The sequence below is a fragment of the Panicum virgatum genome, chromosome 7N (genome assembly GCF_016808335.1).
Source record: "Panicum virgatum strain AP13 chromosome 7N, P.virgatum_v5, whole genome shotgun sequence".
NCBI lineage: Eukaryota > Viridiplantae > Streptophyta > Magnoliopsida > Poales > Poaceae > Panicum > Panicum virgatum.
Genome location: NC_053151.1, coordinates 28,698,450 through 28,723,238, shown reverse-complemented (window position 1 = coordinate 28,723,238; position 24,789 = coordinate 28,698,450). Strand labels below are relative to the sequence as shown.

At 43.8% G+C, this 24,789-nt stretch overlaps 1 protein-coding gene across 1 annotated transcript; it reads left to right on the top strand.

The window, feature by feature from the left end:
* Window positions 1–5,683: 5,683 nt before the first annotated feature.
* LOC120681102 (aluminum-activated malate transporter 1-like) lies at window positions 5,684–12,829 on the top strand. Its single transcript, XM_039962642.1, has 8 exons — window positions 5,684–5,767; window positions 5,810–6,011; window positions 6,268–6,375; window positions 10,548–10,601; window positions 10,727–10,996; window positions 11,914–12,026; window positions 12,154–12,303; window positions 12,429–12,829. Exons 1-8 carry the CDS (start codon window positions 5,684–5,686, stop codon window positions 12,789–12,791), a joined length of 1,344 nt encoding a protein of 447 aa, XP_039818576.1. The 3' UTR covers window positions 12,792–12,829.
* The last annotated feature ends 11,960 nt before the right edge of the window (window positions 12,830–24,789 follow it).

Here is a 24,789-nt window from a genome sequence, read left to right as displayed (position 1 = left end):
GAGGATGAGGATGAGCCTGGGGCCTTTGAGGGTGATGATGGTGTCCCTGCGCCGGCTGCAGGCCCACTTCCTGGAGATTCGAGTTCTGACGACGATGGCGGCCCGCTCCCCACAGCTTCGACTACGGCCGATCCACGTCCAGCTCAAGGTTCTTCCTCCGGGACCCATGTTGAGGGCGGTGGCGAGGCGACTTCGTCAAGAGAAGCACCACGACACATTCAGCGTCGTCATCCACCTCAACAAATGTTAGGTGACCTCAACGAACGAACCACGAGGTCCAAGGTAACAAGTATCGCTGGCTTTGCTCATTCAGTGTTTGTTGCCTCCTTTGAGCCCAAAGATATTGGACATGCTTTATCTGATTCTAACTGGGTCAATGCCATGCATGAGGAGCTAGAAAACTTTGAGCGAAACCAAGTCTGGGTCCTTGTAGAGCCTCCACCAGATTGCCACCCTATAGGTACCAAATGGGTTTTCAAGAACAAACAGGGTGAGGATGGGATGGTTGTGAGGAACAAGGCTAGGTTAGTAGCTCAGGGTTACAGCCAGCAGGAGGGGATAGATTATGAGGAGACCTTTGCACCTGTAGCTCGTTTAGAGGCCATCAGGATCTTTTTAGCCTTTGCAGCTTCGAAGGGGTTCAAGCTGTATCAGATGGATGTTAAGAGTGCCTTTTTGAACGGGTTTATAGAGGAGGAGGTCTATGTGAAGCAACCTCCTGGCTTTGAGAGTCCCAAGTTTCCAGACCGAGTCTTCAAGCTTCAGAAGGCTTTGTATGGTCTGAAGCAAGCCCCTAGAGCCTGGTATGCGAGATTGAGAGCCTTTTTGCTTAAACAGGGGTTTGTCATGGGATCGGTAGATAAGACTTTGTTTCTCCTCAGGCGTGGTGCTGATTTTCTGTTGATTCAGATTTACGTGGATGACATTATCTTTGGTGGCTCCTCTCACTCTCTTGTTTCTAGTTTTTCTGATGACATGAGCAGGGAGTTTGAGATGTCTATGATGGGTGAGCTTCAGTTCTTCCTCGGGTTGCACATCAAGCAAACCCGGGATGGCACCTTCGTCCACCAGGCCAAGTACACCAAGGACATGCTCAAGAAGTTCGACTTCGGGGACCTCAGTCCCATGCCGACTCCCATGAGCACTTCTACGGCGCTGGATGAGGACACTGAAGGTGTTGCTGTGGACCAGAAGGAGTATAGGAGCATGATCGGCTCGCTCCTGTACTTGACGGCCACCAGACCCGACATCCAGTTCGCGGTCTGTCTCTGCGCGAGGTTCCAGGCTTCTCCGCGCACTTCTCACAGGAACGCTGTAAAGAGGATTTTCAGGTACCTTCGATACACTCCTGAGTTTGGCTTATGGTACTCTTCTTCCTCTTCTCTTGCGTTGGTTGGCTTCTCTAATGCTGATCATGGTGGGTGTCGGATTGATCGCAAGTCGACTTCAGGCACTTGCCAGTTTCTTGGAACTTCTCTTGTGTCTTGGTCTGCCCGCAAGCAAACTAGTGTAGCCCTTTCCACCACAGAAGCCGAATACATAGCTGCTGCTAGTTGTTGCTCCCAGATCCTTTGGATGAGACACACTCTCAGTGATTATGGCCTAACCTATGGCAGAGTTCCCATTTTCATTGACAGCACTTCAGCCATAAGCTTAGCCAAGAACCCCGTCCTACACTCTCGCTCCAAGCATATAGACGTGAGGTTCCACTTTCTGAGAGATCACTATGAGAAGGGTGATGTCGAGCTGACCCATGTGTCCACTGAAAATCAAGTAGCCGACATCTTGACCAAGCCCCTAGAACTAGCCACCTATGCTCGCTTGCGGGGAGAGCTTGGTGTGTGCTACCCATTTTGAGTTGGGTAGTTGTTTTTGTAGTTTAGGTTTAGTTTTTCCTTCTTTTTGCTTTTTCTTGCATTTTGTGTACATACCATCTTGCATTGCATTTGCTCATATGCATTACACTTGCACTAAGCTTCTCATGTATGATATCTGCATTTGCTTGTGCCTTGTGCTATGCTATGAGTTGTATATATGCTTTGACCATGTGTAGCTAGCTCCTTTGAATATGCTGTATATTGGCTCTGAGCTTAGCTATTTTATTCTCTGAAAATCATAAAACATGGTCACCTTCAGGGTCTGCTACTAGCATGTGTAGGTTTGTATGCTTATGCTATCATGATCATGCTTAGTGGCTAGGTCCCTTACTCTCACATGCAACAAGATGCCCTCTTTTCTGTTGGAATAGCTTAATTGGTATCTGATTTCAAAAAGTCCAACAAATTGGTTTATCTTGGGTTGCTTTGAGTGAAAAGATCCAGGTGGGATTGCTTGCACCACTGTTCTTGTATCGAGACTGCTCCTCTGGAGAACTTGGACAAGGCTGTGGATGACTGAGAATGGTGTCTTAAGCTTCTGATGGTCCTTGACCTAGGCTTGGCACATTCGCTAAGTTAAGCGCTTGCAAGCTTTCAACCCCTGGCACCGAATTTTGAAAGTTTTCAATTGGTATCAAGGCTGCTTGAGTGGCAGTTGCTGTGATATGGTTTGGGTAGCTCACCTGTATGTTCTTGCTAGCTCTAGCATGCTTGCTTGCCTTCTAGTATGCTAGGTCCTTTATGGTGATGCTTTTCTTTTACAAATGACAAATGCTTGCTCATGATCTGTATAGATATATTCTTATGAGCTTCCTCATGCATTGTCTTTGTATATGCACCCTCATATGCTGTGCTGATTTGACCCTTGCAAATGCTCTTGTTCTGTACCTTGAAGCTTTTAGGCACGCATGCTTGCACTTCATGGCATATTTCCAGGGGGAGCATCTAGACAGAGGGAGTTTCCTTGTTGTGTGCTTTGTCAACAAGGGGGAGAAATTGGTGTCTCTTGTACCTTAGGGGGTTAGGGGAGAAGTTCTTGTTCCTTGTCCTAAGGGGGCTTGTACCTTAGGGGGTTAGGGGAGAAGTTCTTGTTCCTTGTCCTAAGGGGGCTTGTACCTTAGGGGGTTAGGGGAGAAGTTCTTGTTCCTTGTCCTAAGGGGGCTTGTACCTTAGGGGGTTAGGGGAGAAGTTCTTGTTCCTTGTCCTAAGGGGGAGAGATTCAGATTTAAGTGTGCACACATCTGGGAAGAGTTGCATAGTGAGGGGGAGCTGCATTTCAGGGGGAGTTTTTGAGCTTTCTCATGCTCTTTACTGGTTGCGTTGAGCTTGGCCTCTTTCTGGAGGAACCAGATTTGCACATGCTTGGCTGTGTTGAGCCTTGCCTCTTTCTTGAGGGGTCAAGCATGTTTTGGAGTCAGTGCGTCGAGCCGTTGCCCTTGTCTTAGGGGCTGACTCTTTTGGCTTTGCTATCTTCAAGTGATCTTTTCTTGCTTTCATTGGCTTTTGGTCACTGAGATAGTTCTCTCTTGTTTTCTATTTCTTTTTGGTTATCCTTTGTGTTCACCAGTGCCCGTGTGGGGTGTGGTGTTGACAATGCACTCATCAAGGGGGAGATTGAGAGGCAGTGGAGGCCTGCTCCTTAGTGTGATGAGTGATTGTCAACACGTGGAGTGGACTAACAGTGTGTAGTCGCGACTCTGTGGAGATTGCGCCAGTTCTTGGTCTGTGGTGTGCAGGTACACGGATGGCGCGGTTGCAGCGAGATGGTTTGGACAAGAGCGTGGCGCGTGCCGATGCACCATGCGGCGGCGTTGCGGTGGCAGGGAGCTCGACGACCATGCGAAGGCGGGAGACCTTGCGGTGGCGTTGGAGGCCCGACCGGATGACCGTGCGGTGGAGAAGGGCGGCCCAGATGCTTGGGCCACTGCTGGGCCGCGAGGCGATCCACTCCTGGCGCCAAGGCGGGACGGCGTGGAGTTTGTTGGTACCTCGGGAAAAACCAACGGCAGGATGCGTCGACGTCGGCCAAGTCGAAGAGGTTTCGGCGGGAGGTCGAACACGTGGCGTCATCGGGCTTGGCGGGTGTGCCTGGAAACATCGCGCGGGAAGGTTTCGCGGTTCCTCCAAAACCGCACCCGAACTCGGCTTCGGCAGTTTTCCCAAAACTGCCCCCGCGAAGATTCCAGAAGGACGCGTGGCGACATCGGGAAGATTGCGTCGGGTCGAAGCAAACTACTCCAAGTCGTCGCAGCCGTCGGATGATCTTCAATGTATCTTTTCCAGTTTTGCCCCTAAGGGCCTTGTAGTTTAATTTCAGCACTTAGGGGTAGTCTAGTCTTTAGAGGATGGCTTGGAGAGAAAGGAAAAGTGGGAGGGCAGCTGGCCTGGCTAGTGAAAAGGAAGGCGCCCCTCCCTGGGTTGCTCTTGCGCTGGACATAACAGAAGAAGAGAGCCAGGCGCCACCTCCCCCCCAGCCCTCTCTCTCTCAAGTTCTTCTTCTCCCCTTCCATCTCTAGGATTCTTGCAATGGATTTTTGAAGAACTTGTAAGGAGATCTTGTGGGAAAGGAGGCCCATCCCTCCTTGTGCCCTCGGGGCTTTGAAATCAAGGTTCGTTTCATGTTCATCTGAGCTCTACATGCATGAATCATCCTAGTTCTTGATTTCCTTGTTCTGGTGTTTCTACTATTTGTTGCTGCGGTTCTTAAGGTTTTTCTTGGCGACTAGAAACATCCTAACCAAGTGCTAGAATTCATCTAGATCGCGAGCCTTCAAGAACTCAGTTTTAGGAAAATTCTGAAAACCCCGTTCTTGCCTCGTTCTTCGTCGATTCCTCACAATCCATGGAGTGGATCGTCGATTCCTTTGGTGGGTAGGTTCACAAGGTCTTTGTGAGCGTGCCTGCGAAATTTGGTTAGATTTCGACTTGATTTGGGCTTTCAAACGTCAAATCTCTCTCAGGTCGCGGGCTTGAAAAACTCTGCTCCGCTCGGGCAGGATTTTTCCTTAACGCCGGTTGAACCGACGCTGGCGTTCCTGAGCGTCGGATCAACTGGTGAGTGCTTTTGTCACGGGTTAGGGTTTTTGGGGTTTATGTGTGATTGCACCGGTGCCTTGATCTCCCCGACGTCGGTTTAACCGGCGTTACTATTTTGGTTCGCAGTTTTGGGAGTTTGACCGACGTATAAGGTTTTGCCTACGTCGAATCAACCGGCGTTCATTTACTTTGGTTTTGTTGTCTCTCTGGACAACTGCTCCGACGCTCGAGGTCTTTGAGCATCGGTTTAACCGGTGTTCATTGCTTGGTTTGGTGCATTTTGTTGATCCTCTGGACAACTGCACCGACGTGAGTTTGCAATTTTGTCGGTTTAACCGACGTTCGATCACCGGTTTAACCGACGAGGTTCAAAACCCAGCGTCGGTTCAACCGGTGCTCACTGATTGTTTGCTGCAGGCTCTGTATCACCGGTTTAACCGACGTCGTTCAAACGTGTGCGTCGGATCAACCGATGATATATACCTTGCTTGGTTCTTGCACTGCTTTCGTGCAATTGCTTCCGCGCTTGATCGCTTTGGTTCCTAGGCTTGTTTTGTGTTAGTGTAGCTCCCTTGTAGCTACTCTGCACATCGCCTAGAACTCTGGGGTTGGGGTGCACTCTTGAATTGTGAGCCGAAGTTTTTGATCGCGATAATTTTCGAAGGCTCCCATTCACCCCCCCTCTGGTCGCATTTCTCGGGCCTACAATCTAGCAGAGCTAGCCTTCCGTTTGCACACACTGCACCCGAGTTCACCTAGCGCCCACGGCTATGGCGGCCGCCATGGAGCCTCAGACGACGGAGAAGGAGAGCAACAATGGCGGCGTCGTCGGCGAGAGCAACGCCGGGTTCCTGGTGAGCTGACGGGACCGGCTCCGCTCGGCGTGGGACGGGCTCGGGTGCGCGGCCGCCGGGCTCGCCGGGAAGATGGCGAGGGTCGCGCGGGACGACCCGCGGCGGGTGGCGCACTCGCTCAAGGTCTGGCTGGCGCTCACCCTGGTGTCCGTGTTCTACTACGTCACGCCGCTGTTCAACGGCTGGGGGGACTCCACCATCTGGGCCGTCATCACCGTCGTCTTCGTCATGGAGTTCACCGTCGGTATGTATACCTTAGGTCATGCACACCATGGACGTGGTAACTATTTTGGACCAAAGTTTTAAATTTCCGGCTATAGCCTATAGCTGCCTCGCTACACATGACTATACCTGCTAGAAAATTATACCTTCTAGGAAGGATAGCCGTTATGGTAGCATACGGCGGTTCTGCCGCTAAACAGTCTTGACCGGCGATCTAAAACTTTGCTTTGGACACGTGCTAATGACCTGACGTGAGCGTGCGTTGTGTTATGCAACAGGCGCCACGCTGAGTAAAGGCCTGTGGCGAATCATTGCCACGCTGGCTGCCGGCTCCCTCGCCGTCGGGGCGCATCTTGTGGCGCGCTTCTGGGTGGTTGTGACAGAACCGTCAAGTTAAACAGTTTAATTAAGCGTAATGACTATCATTTGAACGCATCAGGCGCATTAGTTTAATTAAGTATAACTTGACAGTCTGTTTTCAACCCACAGGCCGATCGAAACACACCAGAAGTCTCGCGTGATACCAGCATAATATAATTTCACAAAAATAGATAATAGCATAAATATTTACAAAACAACTTTAAATTTAGAATTTTCATAAAATAAATGACAGCAGCGGAAGAGAATATGACCTGAGAGAAGAAAATTTGATTGAGAACCAATAAAACAAAACGATAACTATGAACACGTGAGGACGTCACATCGAGCCCACTGATGCGAATCCTGGTTAGCTTCTATACCTGAAACAGGGTAAACAACAAACCCTGAGTATACTAATACTCAGCAAGACTTACCCGACTTTTGAGTATACTTAGCCCACATATCTAGACATGCAAAGTTTTCTGCCTGGTGGATTTATTTGCAGAAAAACATCTAAGGGTAGATCCTTAATTTCAAAATTTTAGCACCAAATTATAGTTATAAAGTTGCTACACATCTATGATTTGCAGATCTATAACAATCAATGTGAAAACATAATTGATTAAATAACATCAACATGTATCATATCATTTCGTTTCATTTCCTTACTACGATGTGACTCGTAGATCAAGGTGCTCATGTCCGAGTGCGACTGACGGCGAATCGATCCGATTTAACCTTGCAAGGTGGACCTAACCAACACGGCACGTATTAGTCCCGTCGGACCATATGGGCCAACCCTTCCCCTCCCCGCCTCGAACTACAGAACCGCCCCACCTACATATAGTCAGCCGGGCTCAACGAGAGACCACCAAAAGTAAACATATGCATCCCAATTCTCAGCGACTACCCGACTTGCCCTAAGGGGTGGTGATGAAGTTCTGTACTTTCGAAACGAGACAGTACTAGGCTTACCGGTTTCGACTACCTCCTACTCCCGGCATGCAGTTAGTACAATTCAAACATGATTAGCAGGGCCAACAACGGTACGGTCCTCAATCGACACAGACGAGGCTAAGACACCAGGAACCCTGTCCTGTTGCCATACCTATATCTCATCACCATTTCCCCGTCCGGTCTCAAATTTCCATTCATTCCATATTGCATTCCATATCTCATATACTGGAATATAAAGATAACTATAAATCTCGCGAGTAACTGAAAATTACTCGACTTTTGCCCTATAGCTCGCGAGCAACAGGAAATCACTCGACTTCTACCAAGACTTATTTAAGCATAGCAGTGCTATCGACCTATCTATACTAGTATAAGACCAAGGGAACCTAGGGATCATACAATTAAGGTTCCAGGCAACCCCTAACAACATAATGCACAAGTAATACACATATAATAATTCATAATTTAAAATAGTATGTTATGCACCGTGGCTTGCCTTCGGGCTGCTGCTCAGTGCTAGTGTCAACTGGGCCTTGGGCCGGGTCGTCACGAAACTCCTGCGGGGCTTGCTCTGTCTGCTCCTGCGGCTCCGCGATCACCTCGTACACGACTTTCTCGGTCGCGGATTCTATATGTATGCATATGAGACAATGAGTAAATGTCAACTTGACTTTGTAATTAGAAGATAAACATTAAACAAATTAATAATTTACATAAAATGACGCAGGTATGGTGATAATTAACTTAAACCCTAAGTGGTAAGAACAACTGATCTACCTAAGTATCAAACTAGAGCACCATTTAATATCAACAGAACATGACTTGCAAAGACATTTATTAACTTACTTCTCATGATTTTGATAGAATCTTATATATAAAGATATCATTTATCCCTATGCAAATATACTAGTTAGGTACACTTTATAATCATGTACTAAGCTATGTATTATGAACATGAAATTTTTTCGGGGAAACACTCATGTCTAAAGTAAACTACCGTAAAATTTTCATAATTTCTGGATGAATAGATTTATAGAAACTAATTAAGCAAGACTAAACACAATTTAAATTTTTGCAGGGGTAAAAAGGTTATTTTACCAGCATGGATATTTTTCCTCCATAGATCTTATGCTAACAAATCTAACAAAATTTATTTCATATTTTTCACATTTTTCCTTGATTTTACATGGATTTTACAAACTACAGCCGAAATTAAACAATAAAATAAAAGAAAACCCCCCTAACTCCCCCTGACCAGCGGGCCCCACTGGTCAGTGGGAAGGGCGACTTGCCCTGCCCGGCCACGCACGCCGTGGCGTGCGGCGGCGCGCCAGGCGCAGAGCCGAGGGGCCCTCGACGGCGGTGACCGGCGGCGGTCCGCCCGGCGGCGCGGCAGCAGCGGATCCAGGCGGGGCCGATGAGTGCGCACGGCCCAAGGCAGCGGGGTGACTCGCGGCGGCGGCGGCGCACGTGGTGGTGCGGAGCAGGGGAATGGCGGCGGCACGGCCGCGTTCCGACCGGGGGAAGGCAGGCAGCGGTGGAGCGGTGCGAGGCAGGCACCAGCGAGAGCAAGCGGCCTCGGTGCGCGCAGGAGTGAGGCGCGAGGTCGCGTGAGCGCGGCCCGCGCCGTGCGGCAGCGGCAAGCAGCTCGGCCGGCGGTGGCATGGCATGGAACGAGCGCGGAAACCTCGTGAACGCGAGGGAACGCGGAGAGCACGAGCATCAGTGCCTCACCTAGAGTCGATTCGAGCTACTGGGCGAAGAAAACGGGGACCGGAGGTGGGAGTTCGACGTTGAGGTAGAGCTCAGGCGGCTCTAATGGCTGGCGACCGGGGAATCTCCGATTCCCGGCGAGATGGGGATTGGGGCTGGGTATGGAGGGGCTGGAAAGGAAGCTAGGGAGGTGAGGGAGCTACGGGTGTGATGGATTTGAAATCCATGGAAAGAAACTCGCAAAATCGGCCGACGAGCGCGAGCTGCTCAAGCGCCGTTCATGGCGAACCGAGGAAGGAGATGAAGAGGAAGGCGAGGCGTGACAGAAGTGAGGCAGGTGGCAAGCTCGGGAAGGCGGCGTGGACGACTTGGCGACATCGCCGGCCGGGAAAACGGGGAAGGCTTCTCCGACGGGCAGCGCATGGCGGTGGAGGAGCTTCGGGAGAGGGAGGGAGAGACGTGTCGGGCTCAGTCTGCTCATCGAATGGGCGCACGGCGATGGCCACACGCCTGCAACTGCGTGGCGAGCTGCTGCTGCTGCTGCTGCTGCAACTGCTGCCACGGTCGAACTGAACCAAGGTTCAGTGTCCATGGCCGGCAAAGACAGCAAGTTGAGCCTTCGTTCCTTCCAAAATCACATTGCAACGTTTCAATCGATCAATACAAAAGTTAAAGACGGATTGTAGGGCTACACTTCTTGTATAGAAGTTTTGGTGAAACGATTCACAGAATAGGAGATAAATGGGACCAAAGTTTGGGAAAAAACACAAGTTAACTGAATTTTCAAAGGTGCATACTCATTTCAAATACCCGACTTTGAACCAATTTAAAATACCATACAGAGTTAAATCTGTGTGCTGATCATGGCCAAGGTGGAGAACAAACATAGTACTACAGCATTTAGTTTGTGTTTTTGGAAAGTTTTCAATAAAAACAAAACGTAGACACATCTGAACCCTAGGGTTCAGACCTGAAGTTCAAGACTTAGAAGATTTCCAGAGAAAGCTGAAAACAGCATTTTGACCGAGGTTTGACTGTGATTTTAACCATATAAACATTGCTTTCCTGCATTCTTATCATGCTAAATAGAAAGTTCGTTAGATAGAATATGATTTTCATGTGGGTCAAAAGTTTAGTGTTTAAGAAAAATAAATTTTAAAATGCTCTCAAACGAGGCTACTTTGAAATAAACAAAGACTACCATTTCATGTAATTAGATGTTTAAATTAGAAATTTTAATTGGTTTCTCTTTGAAAATTTGTTCCAGGATGATAAATGCGTCATTTGGCATTCAAAACAAATTTTTTTAACACAAATTTACTATCTTTCATATTTATGCATTTTTAATATTATTTAATTGTGGAATTGTATAAACTCGTGCTAGGAAACATTCTAAAAGTAATTCAACATTATATGTATTAAAATACTATACAAATTTATTTAATGCTTCTATACATGAGTGAATTAGTGCTAATGATCATGCTAAGCATGTGACTAACCCTAACTACCGGTAATTAACACCTGGGGTGTTACAGTGACCATGGAGAGCCAGTACTGCTCGCCGTGTTCGTCTTCGTAGTAGGTAACTGAATACACTACTACTCATCAACCCAAGACTCAGCTCGCCATCATCATCTGCGTCGCTCGTGCATACATGTGGGTTGTGGCACGTGTGTGTGGTTTGGTTCATGGTGGCTCCACCTGCAGCGTCGGCGGCGAGGTTCTCGCGGTTTGTCCCGGAGGTGAAGGCAAGGTACGACTACGGCGTGATCATCTTCATACTGACCTTCGCGCTGGTGACTGTGTCGAGCTACTGTGTCGAGGACCTCATCGAGTTCGCACACGAGCGCCTCACCACCATCCTCGTCGGCGTAGCCGCCTGCCTCTTCACCACCTTCGTTTTCCCGATCTGGGCTGGAGAGGACCTCCACAACCTTGCCGCCACCAACCTCGACAAACTGGCGGAGTTCCTCGAAGGTACCGTATGACCCGGAAATTTATCATCGAACTAATTGTGTGGGAGCTCATTTACCACTAGCAACATCTTACTTTTTAGGGGCGGACCAAAGTGTCACCCATTGCTACAACAGATGTGGGTCCAGTGTAGCATTTGACCCACCTCTGGATTTTTTTAGAGGGGCGCCCCACCCCTAAAAAGGTATTTTTATGGGGCGGGTAGTAGCCATGAAAATGTATCGACCACTCTTCTTCCTCCGAGACTCATTGCTTGCACGAGGGAGGTGCTGCTCAAAAATCCAAAAAAAAAAAAGAGGAAAGGTTTTAAATTGATTTCCTTCAACTTAGAGCTCTAGGAGGTAAGTTGATACCAATTCAATGTTATTTCTAAACTTTTTTGTTAGTTTTAAAACTCAAATTGTGCTCTCTTTGACTCTAGCTAGATCTAGATCTCCATGATGTGGATTTGCCATTTGCCTCAAATTTTTTGATGAAGTTGTGCTATTTTAATATAAGAACAAGATTGTGTAATTATTTGGATTCAATCTATAAGTATTAGTCTCATTCCTAAGTACATAATTTTCTAGATCAATGGAGGAGAGAGAAGTTTTTTTTCTATTTTTACACACATGCATGCTAGATTTTTATTTTCCAAGATTTAGTGGTACGATAATATGATACAATAATAGGTTGGGTTTTGATTTTTTTATTTAGTACTAGTTAAATTAACATTTTTCAATATATAAGCACATACCATTTAAGACTCGATTTTCTTTGAGAAAAAGATTTTTAGTTGTGCCTCTAAAAATCCGTTTTTACCCACCCCTAAAAATTCTTTTTGTAGTAGTGCACTGAAGAAAAGAAATTAGGCAAAACAAATTGGTTTCTCTGCTGGAGTTTTGGGGAGACTGACAACTGCTAGGTACTCATGCACGCAGGAATATTGGAGTCTGAATGCTTTGGCGAGAACTCATGTGAGAGATTAGAAGGCAGAGCCTTTCTTCGGGTGTACAAGAGTGTCCTGAATTCCAAGGCCGCGGAGGACTCGTTGGTAGGTCGTCCCACTTCCTGGATCAGTCTCTGTTTGCTTTGAACATCAAAGCACGTATACAAACAAAACAAAAGTCACCAGATCAATACTGTGTTCCAATGATAATACTACTGTCGGAACACTGCAGTGTGCTCTCGCCAGGTGGGAGCCTATCCATGGCAAATTCCGCTTTCATCACCCATGGAGCCAATACCAGAAAATCGGCGCCCTTTGCCGCCAATGTGCGTCTTCTATGGAGGCTCTTGCATCCTATGTTGTCACCTCAAAAAAGTCTCAGGTATATATCTGCCGATTTTATAAGACGTGTGCCTGTGTATTTACAGGGATGAGTGTACGTAGATGTACGTAAGCATCTCTGTTACTCCAACAGTCTAACACCAACAACATTTTTTTTTGTTACAGTATCCTGAAGCCAATCCAGAGCTATGTGTGAAAGTTGGGGCAGCATGCGGCGCGATGAGCTCGCGCTCCCCGAAGACACTCAGAGAGCTCTCGTCGGCAGTGAGGACGATGACCACACCGTCTCCAACCAACGACGACGTGCCTGCAGCCATCGGAACAACTGCGAGTGATTTCATAGCCGAGTTGTCAGAGGATGAGGCTCTGCTGCAGGTAATGCAAGCCGCTGCCATTGTGTCTCTTCTCTCGGACATAGTTACGCAGATCAAGAAAATTTCAGAAGCTGTTGAAGATCTTGCACGGCTCGCCCGCTTCGAGAAGACTCAGAGGACTGGACATGCTGTGGTTGTCAACATAGAGGATTAATAGGCCGGCGATCTTTTTACGGACTTGATATGAGTCTATTAATCATTATGTTCATGATCTTCGCTGCCTTTATGTTCTGTATCTTCCCTGCCTTTTGCGGCGAACTATTCATCGTTTTTTTTCTGAAAAAGAATTATTCATCATTCTTCATTATTAGGAATTAGAAAAGACAGATATTTATCATACAAATGACAGGGGGCATCTTTTATGTTATGTGCTAAACTTTTGTAATCATAAATTGTTTGAATGTGTACCCTAGCAATTTCTATTATAGCTAAGGGCAGATCCAACATTCTAGATAGTGGTGCGCAGCGGTTCAGCCAAGCCCGCTTTCGTTGCAAGCCAAAATAACAAGAAACATCTCTTATATAGTTTGCTAAAATTACTATGTAGTCTTGAATTATTTGGAGGTGTACCTAAACCATTCATTGCAAGGGAAGATTTCATATTCTTGATAGAGCATGCAGCGGTATGACCCAATCACCCTTACCATGAGCTGACGCCCCACCAAGACCGGCGACCATGGTCTTTAAATCCAACAATATTTCACATTACACATCGGATTACAACTCTCTATAGTGCATTTAGTTTTTAATCAATAAATATGGTCAAAATTAAAAAGAAGTTTAACTTACGGGAGTATCATGTTTGGGCCAGGACCTTCCAGCAAACTTAGATCTAGGTTAGAAAAATACTTCAATGCATTTTCTCCCAATCAACTTTTAAACTTTCACTATGGGTAGTACAGGAATCATAAAGATTGACATATAAAAATGATATTAATTGATTCAAAATTAAACCAACTATCATAATATATAACCTCTTCTATTTAAAATTAATTATTTTAAAGATATATTGGTCAAAAAGAAAATATTTGACTTTGAACAAGTCTAAAAGTTACTATGTTTTGTGATGGAGGGAGTAGCTAAGTCCAATGAAGTTCTCTTTTCTTTTTCTTTGCTGGGTCCCCCCCCCCCCCCCCCCCCCCCCCCATGGGGAGCTCCTGCTGGGGCAGTCGGATAAGTGGACCACGCCTCAGCTACGATAACAAAATAAAGGAAAATAGGAGGAATTAACAATATCAGTGAACAAAAATGACAGGCCCTCGCGTTGCTCCCCGCGCGGGCGACTCGGGCCGCGGTGAACCTTCACGCCGCCACCAGCGCCATCCTTCTCACTCCTCTACCTCACCGCTGCCGGAGGGGGCCGCCGGAAGCCCGCGCTGATTCCCGAGGAGGGTGGTGACCATCCTCGGTGCTGCGAGCGCCCGGCTTGCGCCGGTGCTGGCACTCGACGTCTGGGTCTGGTGTCGTGGCTGTTCGTGGTAGGGGCGCTAGTGAGGTAGGGGTTGCGGTCCAATGCAGGAGACCGGCTACGTGGCTCTCCATGGTGCGGTGACGACGGGAGGTGCAGCTAGTGGCAGCGTCGATAGGCAGACGAGGGCGGGCTCTGGGCGCCAGATCCGATGCCCTAGGCGGCGGATCTGGCACCCCGAGGATAGACCTGCGATGACGACAGCTCTGGCAATGGTCTATGCGACGTGGTGCGGCTTGTCATGCCGCAGTCGGGTGAGGAGCAGGTGCGGCTTGCTGCAGCCCGGAGACGAGGATGGGAGGCAGGTGCGCCTTGCTGCGACCGAGGGATGAGGATGGGAGGCAGGTGCGGCTTGCTACGGTGGCGGCCAGGTGGGGAGCTACGCCAGGCGGCGACCGTGAGGAAGCACCGACGAAAGCCACGTCCGCTTGACCGGGCATGACGACGGCGACGCCCTCAGGTTTCGTTCTCCTCCTTGGACACGTCGTTATGGCGATTCCTCACTCCCTCCACGGGGCGAATGTTCGGGGCAGTCAGCAGGTGCAGTGGTGGAGCACCGGCAGTGCCATGGTGGTCGGGGTCGACGACGCTTGCGATGAGGGCTACTTGTGGACTTTATCCCGGTTTGTGGTGGTTTGGTCAGAGTCGCGTTGAGTTTGCAGTCTTGTTGAGGTCTCAATCAAACTGGTTGTTGTTGAGTCGAGTTGTGCGGCTGTGTTTATATTCCAACTAGCAAGGTGGCCCGCGCAAATAGCGCGGGTATCTAGTTTCTCTACTAACATTTGGTATTTTTTTTAATTCGAAAAGTAAATTTTCCTTCGTTGTTTCAAGAGCAAGTAAATTCCTAGGCCATTAAAATTATATTACTAAGGTAAATCAAGGCTAGAGATTAAGGTAAATTAAGGCTAGGGTAACCTCACAGGATAATCAAGGCCATTAAATCATCATAAACATTAGCACTATTTATTATTTTATTTTTTTCAACTACGTGGTAATTTCTAAACCCTCTTAATATTTAAAACTTATTTGTATTTATTTGTTGTACTCAATGAAGATCTCATCCGCATGCTCAATTTTTATCAAATGTTGTATAGTCTAACTTCGCTCGATCAATAGATCTATTTGTAGTTCATATGTTTCTGATTTCAAGATCTAATCAACCAAAATATTTTCTCATAGATCATTTGGTTAGTTCATATAGATTGAGATATTTATATGCATTTTCATAAAAAACATAGACATTGTAGGATTCCAGATTTTTCTCATAATTAAACCACCATCCATTTGCAGATAATAATGCCTTATGCAATGCCTATCAAAATAGCATAGTGTAGGCTTGCAACCCTTGTGCGCGAAGCTTCTCCCATTCTTATGTTCTTCAATACCCTTCTACTATAGCTCATCGAGATCCCATCGCTTCCGGCCCCTTCCTCTTCTCCTTTGGTGTCTCGCCGGTGGTGAGAGGGAGGCGAGCCAGTCCCCTTCTTCTCTGTATATTATGGTATATTATCTATGACTTGTTGTACTCAGATGGATGCTCGGCGGCTGCGCCGCCACTCCCTGCTGTTGCAGCTATTGCTGGTGCCATCGCAGTCCTCATCGCCATCTCCATTATGGTAGGTGCAGGTCAAACCCGAATAAAGGTTCCTTCCCTCCCTCTTTTTCTTCCTTTTGCTCTGCCCGACCAAATCTCTCCCCTTTCTCCATTTTCTCTGTCACGTGGTTTGGCTCCTCCACTTCCTCCTTCCTCTTTTCACCCTCCTTTCTCTTGCTTCAAGGTTTCTACTTGAATCTGCTTGTTTAAGTTTTAATTTTGGTTAGAGTCATGGTAGATCTGCTTACTCGTGCAGCGAATTTGCTTGTGTTTTTCGCAAGAGTGAATTTGTGCGGTCTTTGCTTGTTGATTTTCATTGTGATTCTAGTTTACTTTAGCTATTTCCCCGCCACCTTTTCTATTGAAGCAGCTTTGAGCTTTTATCTCTCTAGAACCCCCTAGAGCCTTTGTTGTGTTGCAAGCCTTCCCCGAATTTGAGGAGTCCACTTTTCTAATCGCTGGTGCCACTTTCATTTGCATCCTTGGGTTGGAGGTGTTGGTCTTCAACAATGGGATCTTGTTCCTCTTCCAGCCTCGTAGCAGGCTTCTCCGCACTTGCTTCAAGCATCATTATGGGCCCCTTTGGATGCCCGTGCCTCTGGTGGCTTTCGCCGGCGAGCTTCATAGAAGTGATGATGGTGTTTTGCAGCTTGCACGTGGATTCTTGTGAGGTCGCGCTTCTATGATGCGTGGAGGTGCTTCCATGTGTCTAGCCATTTGGACCTAGTTTGTAATAGGCTCCTCTTTAGGGGCGCCTTTTTGTAAGACTACAGCTTCTAAAATATATATTATAAATTTATTTGTTTTATTAAAAATGGCATAATGCATTCAGTCCACTCTTAGTTGATTTCTTGTCATAGTCTGCCGAGGTTACGACTGAGTCTACTGGTTATGCTTCTCCTATCATATAATTATGCTTTGCTACAATTAAGTGTTGTCTAATCTTTACTTTTATGGAGTTTTTATTAAACACGGATCAAATTTATCTATTTACTAATCGTATTTGGCATGGACTTTTTTGTCATATTCTAACTTTCTTAATTTTTTTATTACAAACTTAGCTATTTATTAATTGTATTTGATATGGATTCTTGAGTTTCCTTATTTTCTAATTCTAAATTTATCTATTTACTAATTTTTTTGGGTATGGACATTTTTACCATATTCTATTTTTTTTTATTTTTTAGTTCTAAACTTAGCTATTTATTAATCGTATTTGATATGGACTCTTGAGTTAATCTAGACCGTTAACTAATCATATTCAATATGTACTGTTTTATCACTGTCTATTTTTTCTTTTTTATTTTGAATTTAGGTATTCTAATTGTATTTGTCATGTACTCTTTGATGATTTTTTTATTTTTCAAATTCTAAATTTAGCCAGTTACTAATCATATTCGGTAAGAACTTTTTAATTATTAATTGTATTTGATATGAACTCTATGGTTTAGTTTAGATGACTAGATCTTTATAAAATCCAATAATATAAATTTCTCTCTATTTTAGATTAACATGAGAATTTTGTAGAATCTTTCGAAGAACATGGAAGCTTTTTTAAACACTCTTTAATTAATTAATATAATAGATAGTATATATTTTATTTTGGGTCGGTGATATGCAGAGGTAGGTCTGGGTTTTTTTTTCTCCAAAACTGTCGTATCAACTTAATGTAATGATCCCAAAAGAATAATGCATATTCATTTATATTGTCAAAAAGCTACTACTATTGATCATGTGCATCTTCTTCATCACAATGGTAGCTCCATGGCGTTTTAAATGTTGATTCTTCTTGGAGATAGTCGGATCTTCATATGTCATTAGTGTTGCTACCTCATATCACTACTCCCTCCATTCCAAATTATAAGACATCCCGAGAATCTTTGAAAGTCAAAGCAATCTCAAGTTTGATCAAGATTATAGAGAGAAATATAAAGATTTATGATATCAAATCGATGTACTATGAAAATATAACTAATAAAGAATCTTATAGTACTTAGTTTATATAATAAATGTCATTATTCTATTATATAAATTTGGTCAAACATAAAAAAAATTGACTCTCCAAGATTGTTGGAATGTCTTATAGTTTGGAACGGAGGGAGTACAACATAGATGACTATTGCAAAACTATCACGCGCTCCATCTCAGCTGCATCTGTTATTGTGTGCAGGAACGCTGCACTTGTTGCGTGGCCACCTGATGCCTGCATGCTCACGGAGGTTGGGAGCTGCTTTTGTCGCTAGTCACCTGATAACGTGTTACTTGGCTCCAATGTCAGAAGGATAGTCCAGAATTATCACGACTCTATGGCCGTGATCGTCTATTGGCTTCCATGATTTCTTCACGTAAACACGGGACTTAAATTTTAATACTTTTGGAGGACAGCGAGGGCAAGTAAATAGATGCTTTAGACTCCCATGATCTTTTTTTTTCTCTCCCGTGATATAGGTGGGTGGCTGAATTTACATTGGTGTGTCATTGGATTTAAGAGAGAATCATATTATGATATTAATATGGAGACTAAATAAGGGAGTTGTAGTTGATATGGATTCTTAGGACTACTCTATAATATGAAGACTGAATAAGGGAGTTGTAGTTGATATGGATTCTTAGGACTACTCTGTACCGTTAGATCTTCATAAAATCTAACGGTGCAAATTCTTCTCTTTTTTAGATTAACGTGAGAATTTCTAGACCCTCTAGGCGAACGTGGTGCTTTTTCCAACCAGTTCTGTTCTAGTGTCACCACGTTCAATTGCATCTTGTAAACCGCTGTAGAGTTCTGTTCTTAATTTTCCTTGATTATGTCTTATCCAGTTCAGTTTGTTCTGCTCGATGCATGTGTAAACATCCACCCAGAATTGCAGAGATAAGTGGCCTGACATAAGCAGCGACATCGATTGGTTAGGGCGATGATGAAGGTAGTATGCGTTGTATTCTAGCATAGTTACATAGTTCCTTTTGTAGTCAACTCCATCCTTCTTTTGGTATGGTATTTCTAGTGTGAATCCATCCTCTCCGTATGGGAACAGTAGAGGGTATTGCATTGCCATGAGTTTTGGATGAATTTCTGATATCCTTTTTGGCCCCACATCCTTGTATTCAATAATTATATCACGCCCTTGTGATTCATCAGTTGGATCTCTGATGACCAATGCTGCAACCTCATCTGTTCTTGGTAATCCGTGAGTTCCTCTTCTGTTTCGATCTCCTATTAGCTTCAAAGTGTAGTCATGGTAGTTTAAGTTTTTAAATCTTTCTCTTGCCATTCGAAATGACTGAGCTAGGACATTATTTTCATCTAGCATGCTCTGAAGGCCGGAAACTATGCTGGGATCAAGAGGTGTTTTTCCATCACCACATCTCGTTGCACTTATTCTGTTTTGTACCTCATTTTCAGTGTCATAGATGTATAGTTGTGCCCAACGTGGCTTGCTTCCTTGTTCAGGTAGAAGAGTTCCAATGTGGTGATAGTTTTGGCCATGCATGCGGAAGACATATGGTCCATGACCTTTGTTTATTTCTTTATCCACAATTCCTCCTGTGGATGTGAATGAGAACATTGAGTTGTAAGTCCTGATGTTTTTTCTGTAGTTCTTTGAATTTTTTCCATCACCTGTTGCAAGGTTGTCAAGGTAAGCTGGAGGCTTTTTCCATGGCGGTAGTTTTATTTTTCCTTGTTTGCAGCAGATTCCAAAAGCTGGCCTTTTAGTTCCTACTTTCGGCCTTAGTCTTTCTTCGTACCATAATAGAGCATTGCAATATTGGCATCTGTGTGTTGGTTTTCCAAAGTTCCATATATTATTATGTGCTTCTTCTGATACTGTGTTACTCCTAGGCTCCTGTGTGTTGGTATCTTCACATATGTGGCTGTTGTCTGTTCTTGCACGCCTCTTATCCTTCTTTTGTTTAATTATTTCTTTTCTCTTCATTCTAGCCACCCTTGATTTCTTCATGCTGGCTTCCTCTCTAGTCACCAATATTTTTTTGCTTCTTTTGAGGTCAAGTTGTTCCTTTCTTCTCTTCCTATTATTTGATGCTTGTTCCTTTAGCTGGTTTTCCATTGTTCCTGCAATTTAGTTTATTAACTAAATTAATATATGTAATTCTCATGATATTCTTATCTCCGTGCAATGTTTTTTCAGGGATGAAGGAAAAAGGTGAACATGTACCAGGTTCACTTTGATAGTCGGGATTGATGCTGATGACTATTGTAGCAAATGATATCTTGAGATTGATGCGTGGAATCCCTGTTATAATCTAAAACAAATATTTTTGGTGAATGTCTTAGTTGGAAATAATTGTAATTGGTAATGCAGATTACTGATAAAGGGAGTCATTCAATGTAAGGAGTAAGACATAAGAAAGTATAATAGTTACCTATATTTTTCCGTTGGTGGTTGTGTTTAGATCCTGGTTCTTGTTTTCCTGGTGCGTGGTTTGAATATTGGGAGGATATACAACATGTATTTTAGATCCTATAGGGGTTGCGGCAATGGTATTTGAATCCAATTCTAATTAATATATGTTTACGGCAATGTAAGTTGAATTCGATTCAAATTAATATATCGATTTCCTTACCATACATTGATTACCTTATGAGTACGCGTAGGTCATCCAAAGCTGCATAAGCTCATCTTTTGCTTTTGGGCTCAAGTAAATAGTATTTTTCACTATCTTATTGGTTTTAGGCCTAGTCTGGTAGCCCAATGGGCCATGGGTGATGTCTACCATCCTATCCCAACAGACCAGCAAGCATCAGCCCAATTTTTTTGGCCCAGCCCACATAAATATTTTGATTTCGATGTTACTTGTACCCCCTAACAATAGTCCGTAGTCGCAACTGTCGCTTCTCTTTCCGTCTCGGCCAGCCTCTTTCGTCCACAGATCCCCCACTCGTCTTCACGCAGCAGCGTGCGGCGGCGCACATCTTGCCCAACGACTGCACGGCGACAGCAACCCACCACCTTAGCTTGTGCTGGCCGCTAGTCTCCACGGCTCTTTTGGAGTTCTATCCTGGCACCACCCAGCGCAGCTCCAGGCGGGCGGCGCACCCAGCGCCGCGCCCCGCACCCTTGCATCGCGGGCTCGCCCCTCCCTCCTCGGGCCACCGGTCGCCGCTCTACGGCTACTGGCTCCACCGCCGACCGCCGCTCCAGGATCCACCGCCGGCCACCAATCCCTTCCTCCTCCCGACGTGGCCAGGCGACGCAGGCCCCCGAGTCCCCGACGCCAGGACCCAGGCGGCGCGCGCAGGCCCCGACGCCAATGCCCGGCGACGTGCTCAGGCCCCGACGCAAGCGCCCAGCGACGCGCACAGGTCCCCGACGCTAGCACCAGGCGGCCAGGCGACGCGCGCAGGCCCCGACGCCAGTGCCTTGCTATTCGTCCTCATTCCTCAGGTATGCACGGCACTGATCTACTCGTATATGCTTGATTTACTCATATATATGCTATAACTGCTCTTGTATATGCTTGATCATTGCAGTAGTTCTGGATAGGCATCCCGGTTTCAGACGCAGCTTTGCATTAGCCAGGTTGATGGGTAGGCCTTTGGTAATCCGGCTAGCACATGACAAAGGTGATTGATTTGGGTTTTGTTAATTCAATTGGACCTTTGTGTGGCTATACAACAAAAAGAGCAAGGATGGTGTCTTTGTAATTGTTTTTGGATGCCTTTTCATTTGGTTTAGTGATTTGCCCCACAAAATTTACTCTTACAAATCAATTGCAGGGCAATTTTGGGGTGTTTCGGGATTACTCAAATAGTGGGTACCCGAATTATCGGGTTCTCATTTTTCCAAGCGGTTGGGTCTTCTTTACGGCATTCAATAATCGAATATTGCAGCCAGGAAGTTACTTTATATGTATTTTTACATATATTTAAGTCATTATTGTAGGAGTAATAATTCATGTGAATAACAAAACATAGAATTGTTTAAAAAATTACATATGTTGAATACAACTAATATGAAGTAATAACTTTTTCTATTGTAGGTAGATGGAGGTACATGAGCTCTTCATTTTTTTTCCATGCCTGCTCCGCTGCAAAAGAAATTCCAGTGAGTTGAACTGCGCATTGTACAAAATAAATTGAAATTATTTCTTTATGACAATTGCCTACCTAAGTTCTATATCTTGCAGGTGCCCTTCTGATTCTTGATGATCTATAAAGAGTTGGAGCTTCATTTTCATTCACTGGTATGTTATTTGGTTCATGACTGTGTTTGCTTATATTATTTTCTTCTGCTGGGATATTGTCAGTCTCATATATGCTTTTGGAAATGTCTTGTACTTGTATATTCTCTACATCACTGTTGACTTCTGTAATTACTTCTCCCATGATATGTCTTGTACTTGTATATTCTCTACATCACTGTTGACTTCTGTAATTACTTCTCCCATGATATCGCTGTTGGTCTCAACATTGTTAACACCTGTGATATTGTAATTATCCTGTAAAGAATAAAACATTAATATTTTATTAAATTGGATATTTGATATTTATCGGAAGCAGGATTTTAAAATCTTGCTTATTTGTACCTGATTGGTTATAATTTCTGTGTGAAACAGAATTGTTCTGCCCTTTCTTCTTCTTTCTGCTGCCTTCCTATTCTTTTCTTTTGTCTGTTTGGATAATTTGCTGGAACTATTTACATTTGTAGGCTCTTTGTGGTTTTTTCTGATTCCACGTTTCCCCTTTTTGCCACCAATCGTTTTTGGCAATCCTTTCTGATCATGTATGGCTTGTTCCTCAAAAGATTGTTGCTTGGCTTCTGTGTTGTCAACATTTGATCCTTCAAGATCATTGATATTGCAAATGTTTTCAGCATTTAATTCTTTCATATCTCTGTTGATTTGCTGTTGCAAAAAAAATATTTGTTATTTTCAGAGATAATAATATATTCAAAATTGAAGAAGAAATATTTTAATTATAGTAGTACCTGAGTGGTTGAATTTCCTATGTTCATGATGATTCTCCTCTTTTTCTGTTTTGACCTTGGTGAATATTTGTCAGCTTTCTTCTCAATATCATTTGCTTTTGAATTATTTGCAACATTGCCTCTCATCTTTTTTCCAAACAATTTTTTTCCTAATCTTGTTGCGGTCTTTATAGCTTGTTCTACATCATATTCCTTCTTGGCAAGATCATAATCAACATCTGCATCCTTAGGAACACACATGTTTCTCCTCTTTTTCTGTTTTGACCTTGGTGAATATTTGTCAGCTTTCTTTTCCATATCATTTTCTTTTGAATTATTTGCAACATTGCCTCTCATCTTTTTTCCAAATAATTTTTTACTTAATCTTGTTGCAGTCTTTATAGCTTGTTCTACAGCATATTCCTTCTTGGCAAGATCATAGTCAACATCTGCATCTTTAGGAACACGCACTCTCTTATTTGGTTTAGCACCAGATTTCTTGTCCTTTTTGTTATTTTCTCTAAGATCTTCGTCTGAGTCATCTTCCACTATTAGTGCTCTACGTCTTTTTTTATTTAGACGGCTAACTTTCCTTGTTGCTGAAACTTTTTTAGTAGATCCACTTGTATCATTGTTGATCTGTTCGCCATCACAATCTTTGTCTGAGTCATCTTCCACTATCAGTGCTCTACGTCTTCTTTTATTTATAGTACTGAGCTCCCTTGTTGTTGAATCTTTTTCTTTAGAACCACTTATATAATTGCTGATTTGTTTGCCATCCTCCAATTCTTCAATGTTTGCAACCATGCCTGATAGCTTTTTGATAGGTGAACCACTTGTGACATGTTCCTGGAGAAGCCATTAGAACAGAATTAAATTATTGAAAAGTAAGAATCAATAAACTATTCAGATTACAAAATATGCATTTTGCCTGATCAGATGATACTTTGTATGATGATTTTTTGTTTATTGATTCTTTGATGAGGGGTTCCTGTCAGATTAAAAGGTAATTATCATAGTACCAAATACATAAAAAGATTATTATTTTAAGATAAAAACATGTGTTTACCTCAGCTTGATCATCAAAGTATTTCATCTCAAGCTTATCATTTAGCTCAAATGTTCTTTTAACTAAATAGTATTCCTTTCCTTCTGTCAAGTTATGGTCACTGAGCTTAAATCGAAAGATAAGTGTTTTTCCACAAAGCTGCTGTATGCTCTTAGGAACCTCTTCATAATTTCCATTAAGTGAATCTAGCATGTTACTGATCGTTGTCTTGAGCATTCTTTGTGCTTCGTCATCAAATATACTACATGTAGTACTTGTTGTGTGGTCACTAATTTGGAGCCGAATCCAATATCTGTCATAGCAAAATTCTCAATGTAATGTCATGATAATGAATAATAAATGTAAAAGTATATTTAGCACAATATTATTACCTAGGAGTTGTAGCTTCTGGATATGTATTGCACTTACTGCAATGATATTTGTTTGCTATCTTAGTGCACATTTTATTCCAAACACTGCATGACATGTACCACCACAAATCATTGTCTAGTCGATCAATTGTGGCCCTTGATGTAAAAACGAAATCCTGCAATGTAAATGTCATGTAAGAATTTTAAACAACATAAGCTTATTTGACAATAAAGAAATAAAAAATATGAAATTCATGAAGTACCTGATTTGTTGGGTTTTCGTGTCTCATTTGGGTAATTTCCTGTAAAGTTTTCCTATTAAAAAACATTTGATCCTCTAATGTACCTTGTGTACTTTTGTCTACCTCCATTAGTTTTGGTACATTTTCTTCATATGGAACACTAAAATTATACACATACAGTATTAGGATAAGAAGAATAAAGAAGCATAAAAAATTAGAAAATAAATGACAAAGTTTTCTTACCTAGCAATAAATTTCCAAGTTTCAGGGATATCCAAATCCTTATATAATCTTGTGCCGTTGGTTGTTTTGAGAGACAACATACCTATTATATGATTATTAACATGTTAGCTTTCATGAATGCATCTTTATGATCCTGAGTTTAAAGAACTAACCTTGCAAACCTTCTACCATTGTTGAAGTAACAATCACAACAGTATGCTTCCCAATAACATCTTCACTTAAAGAATGAGCTAGATCTCCCCATAATGTTATTTTAACTTTTT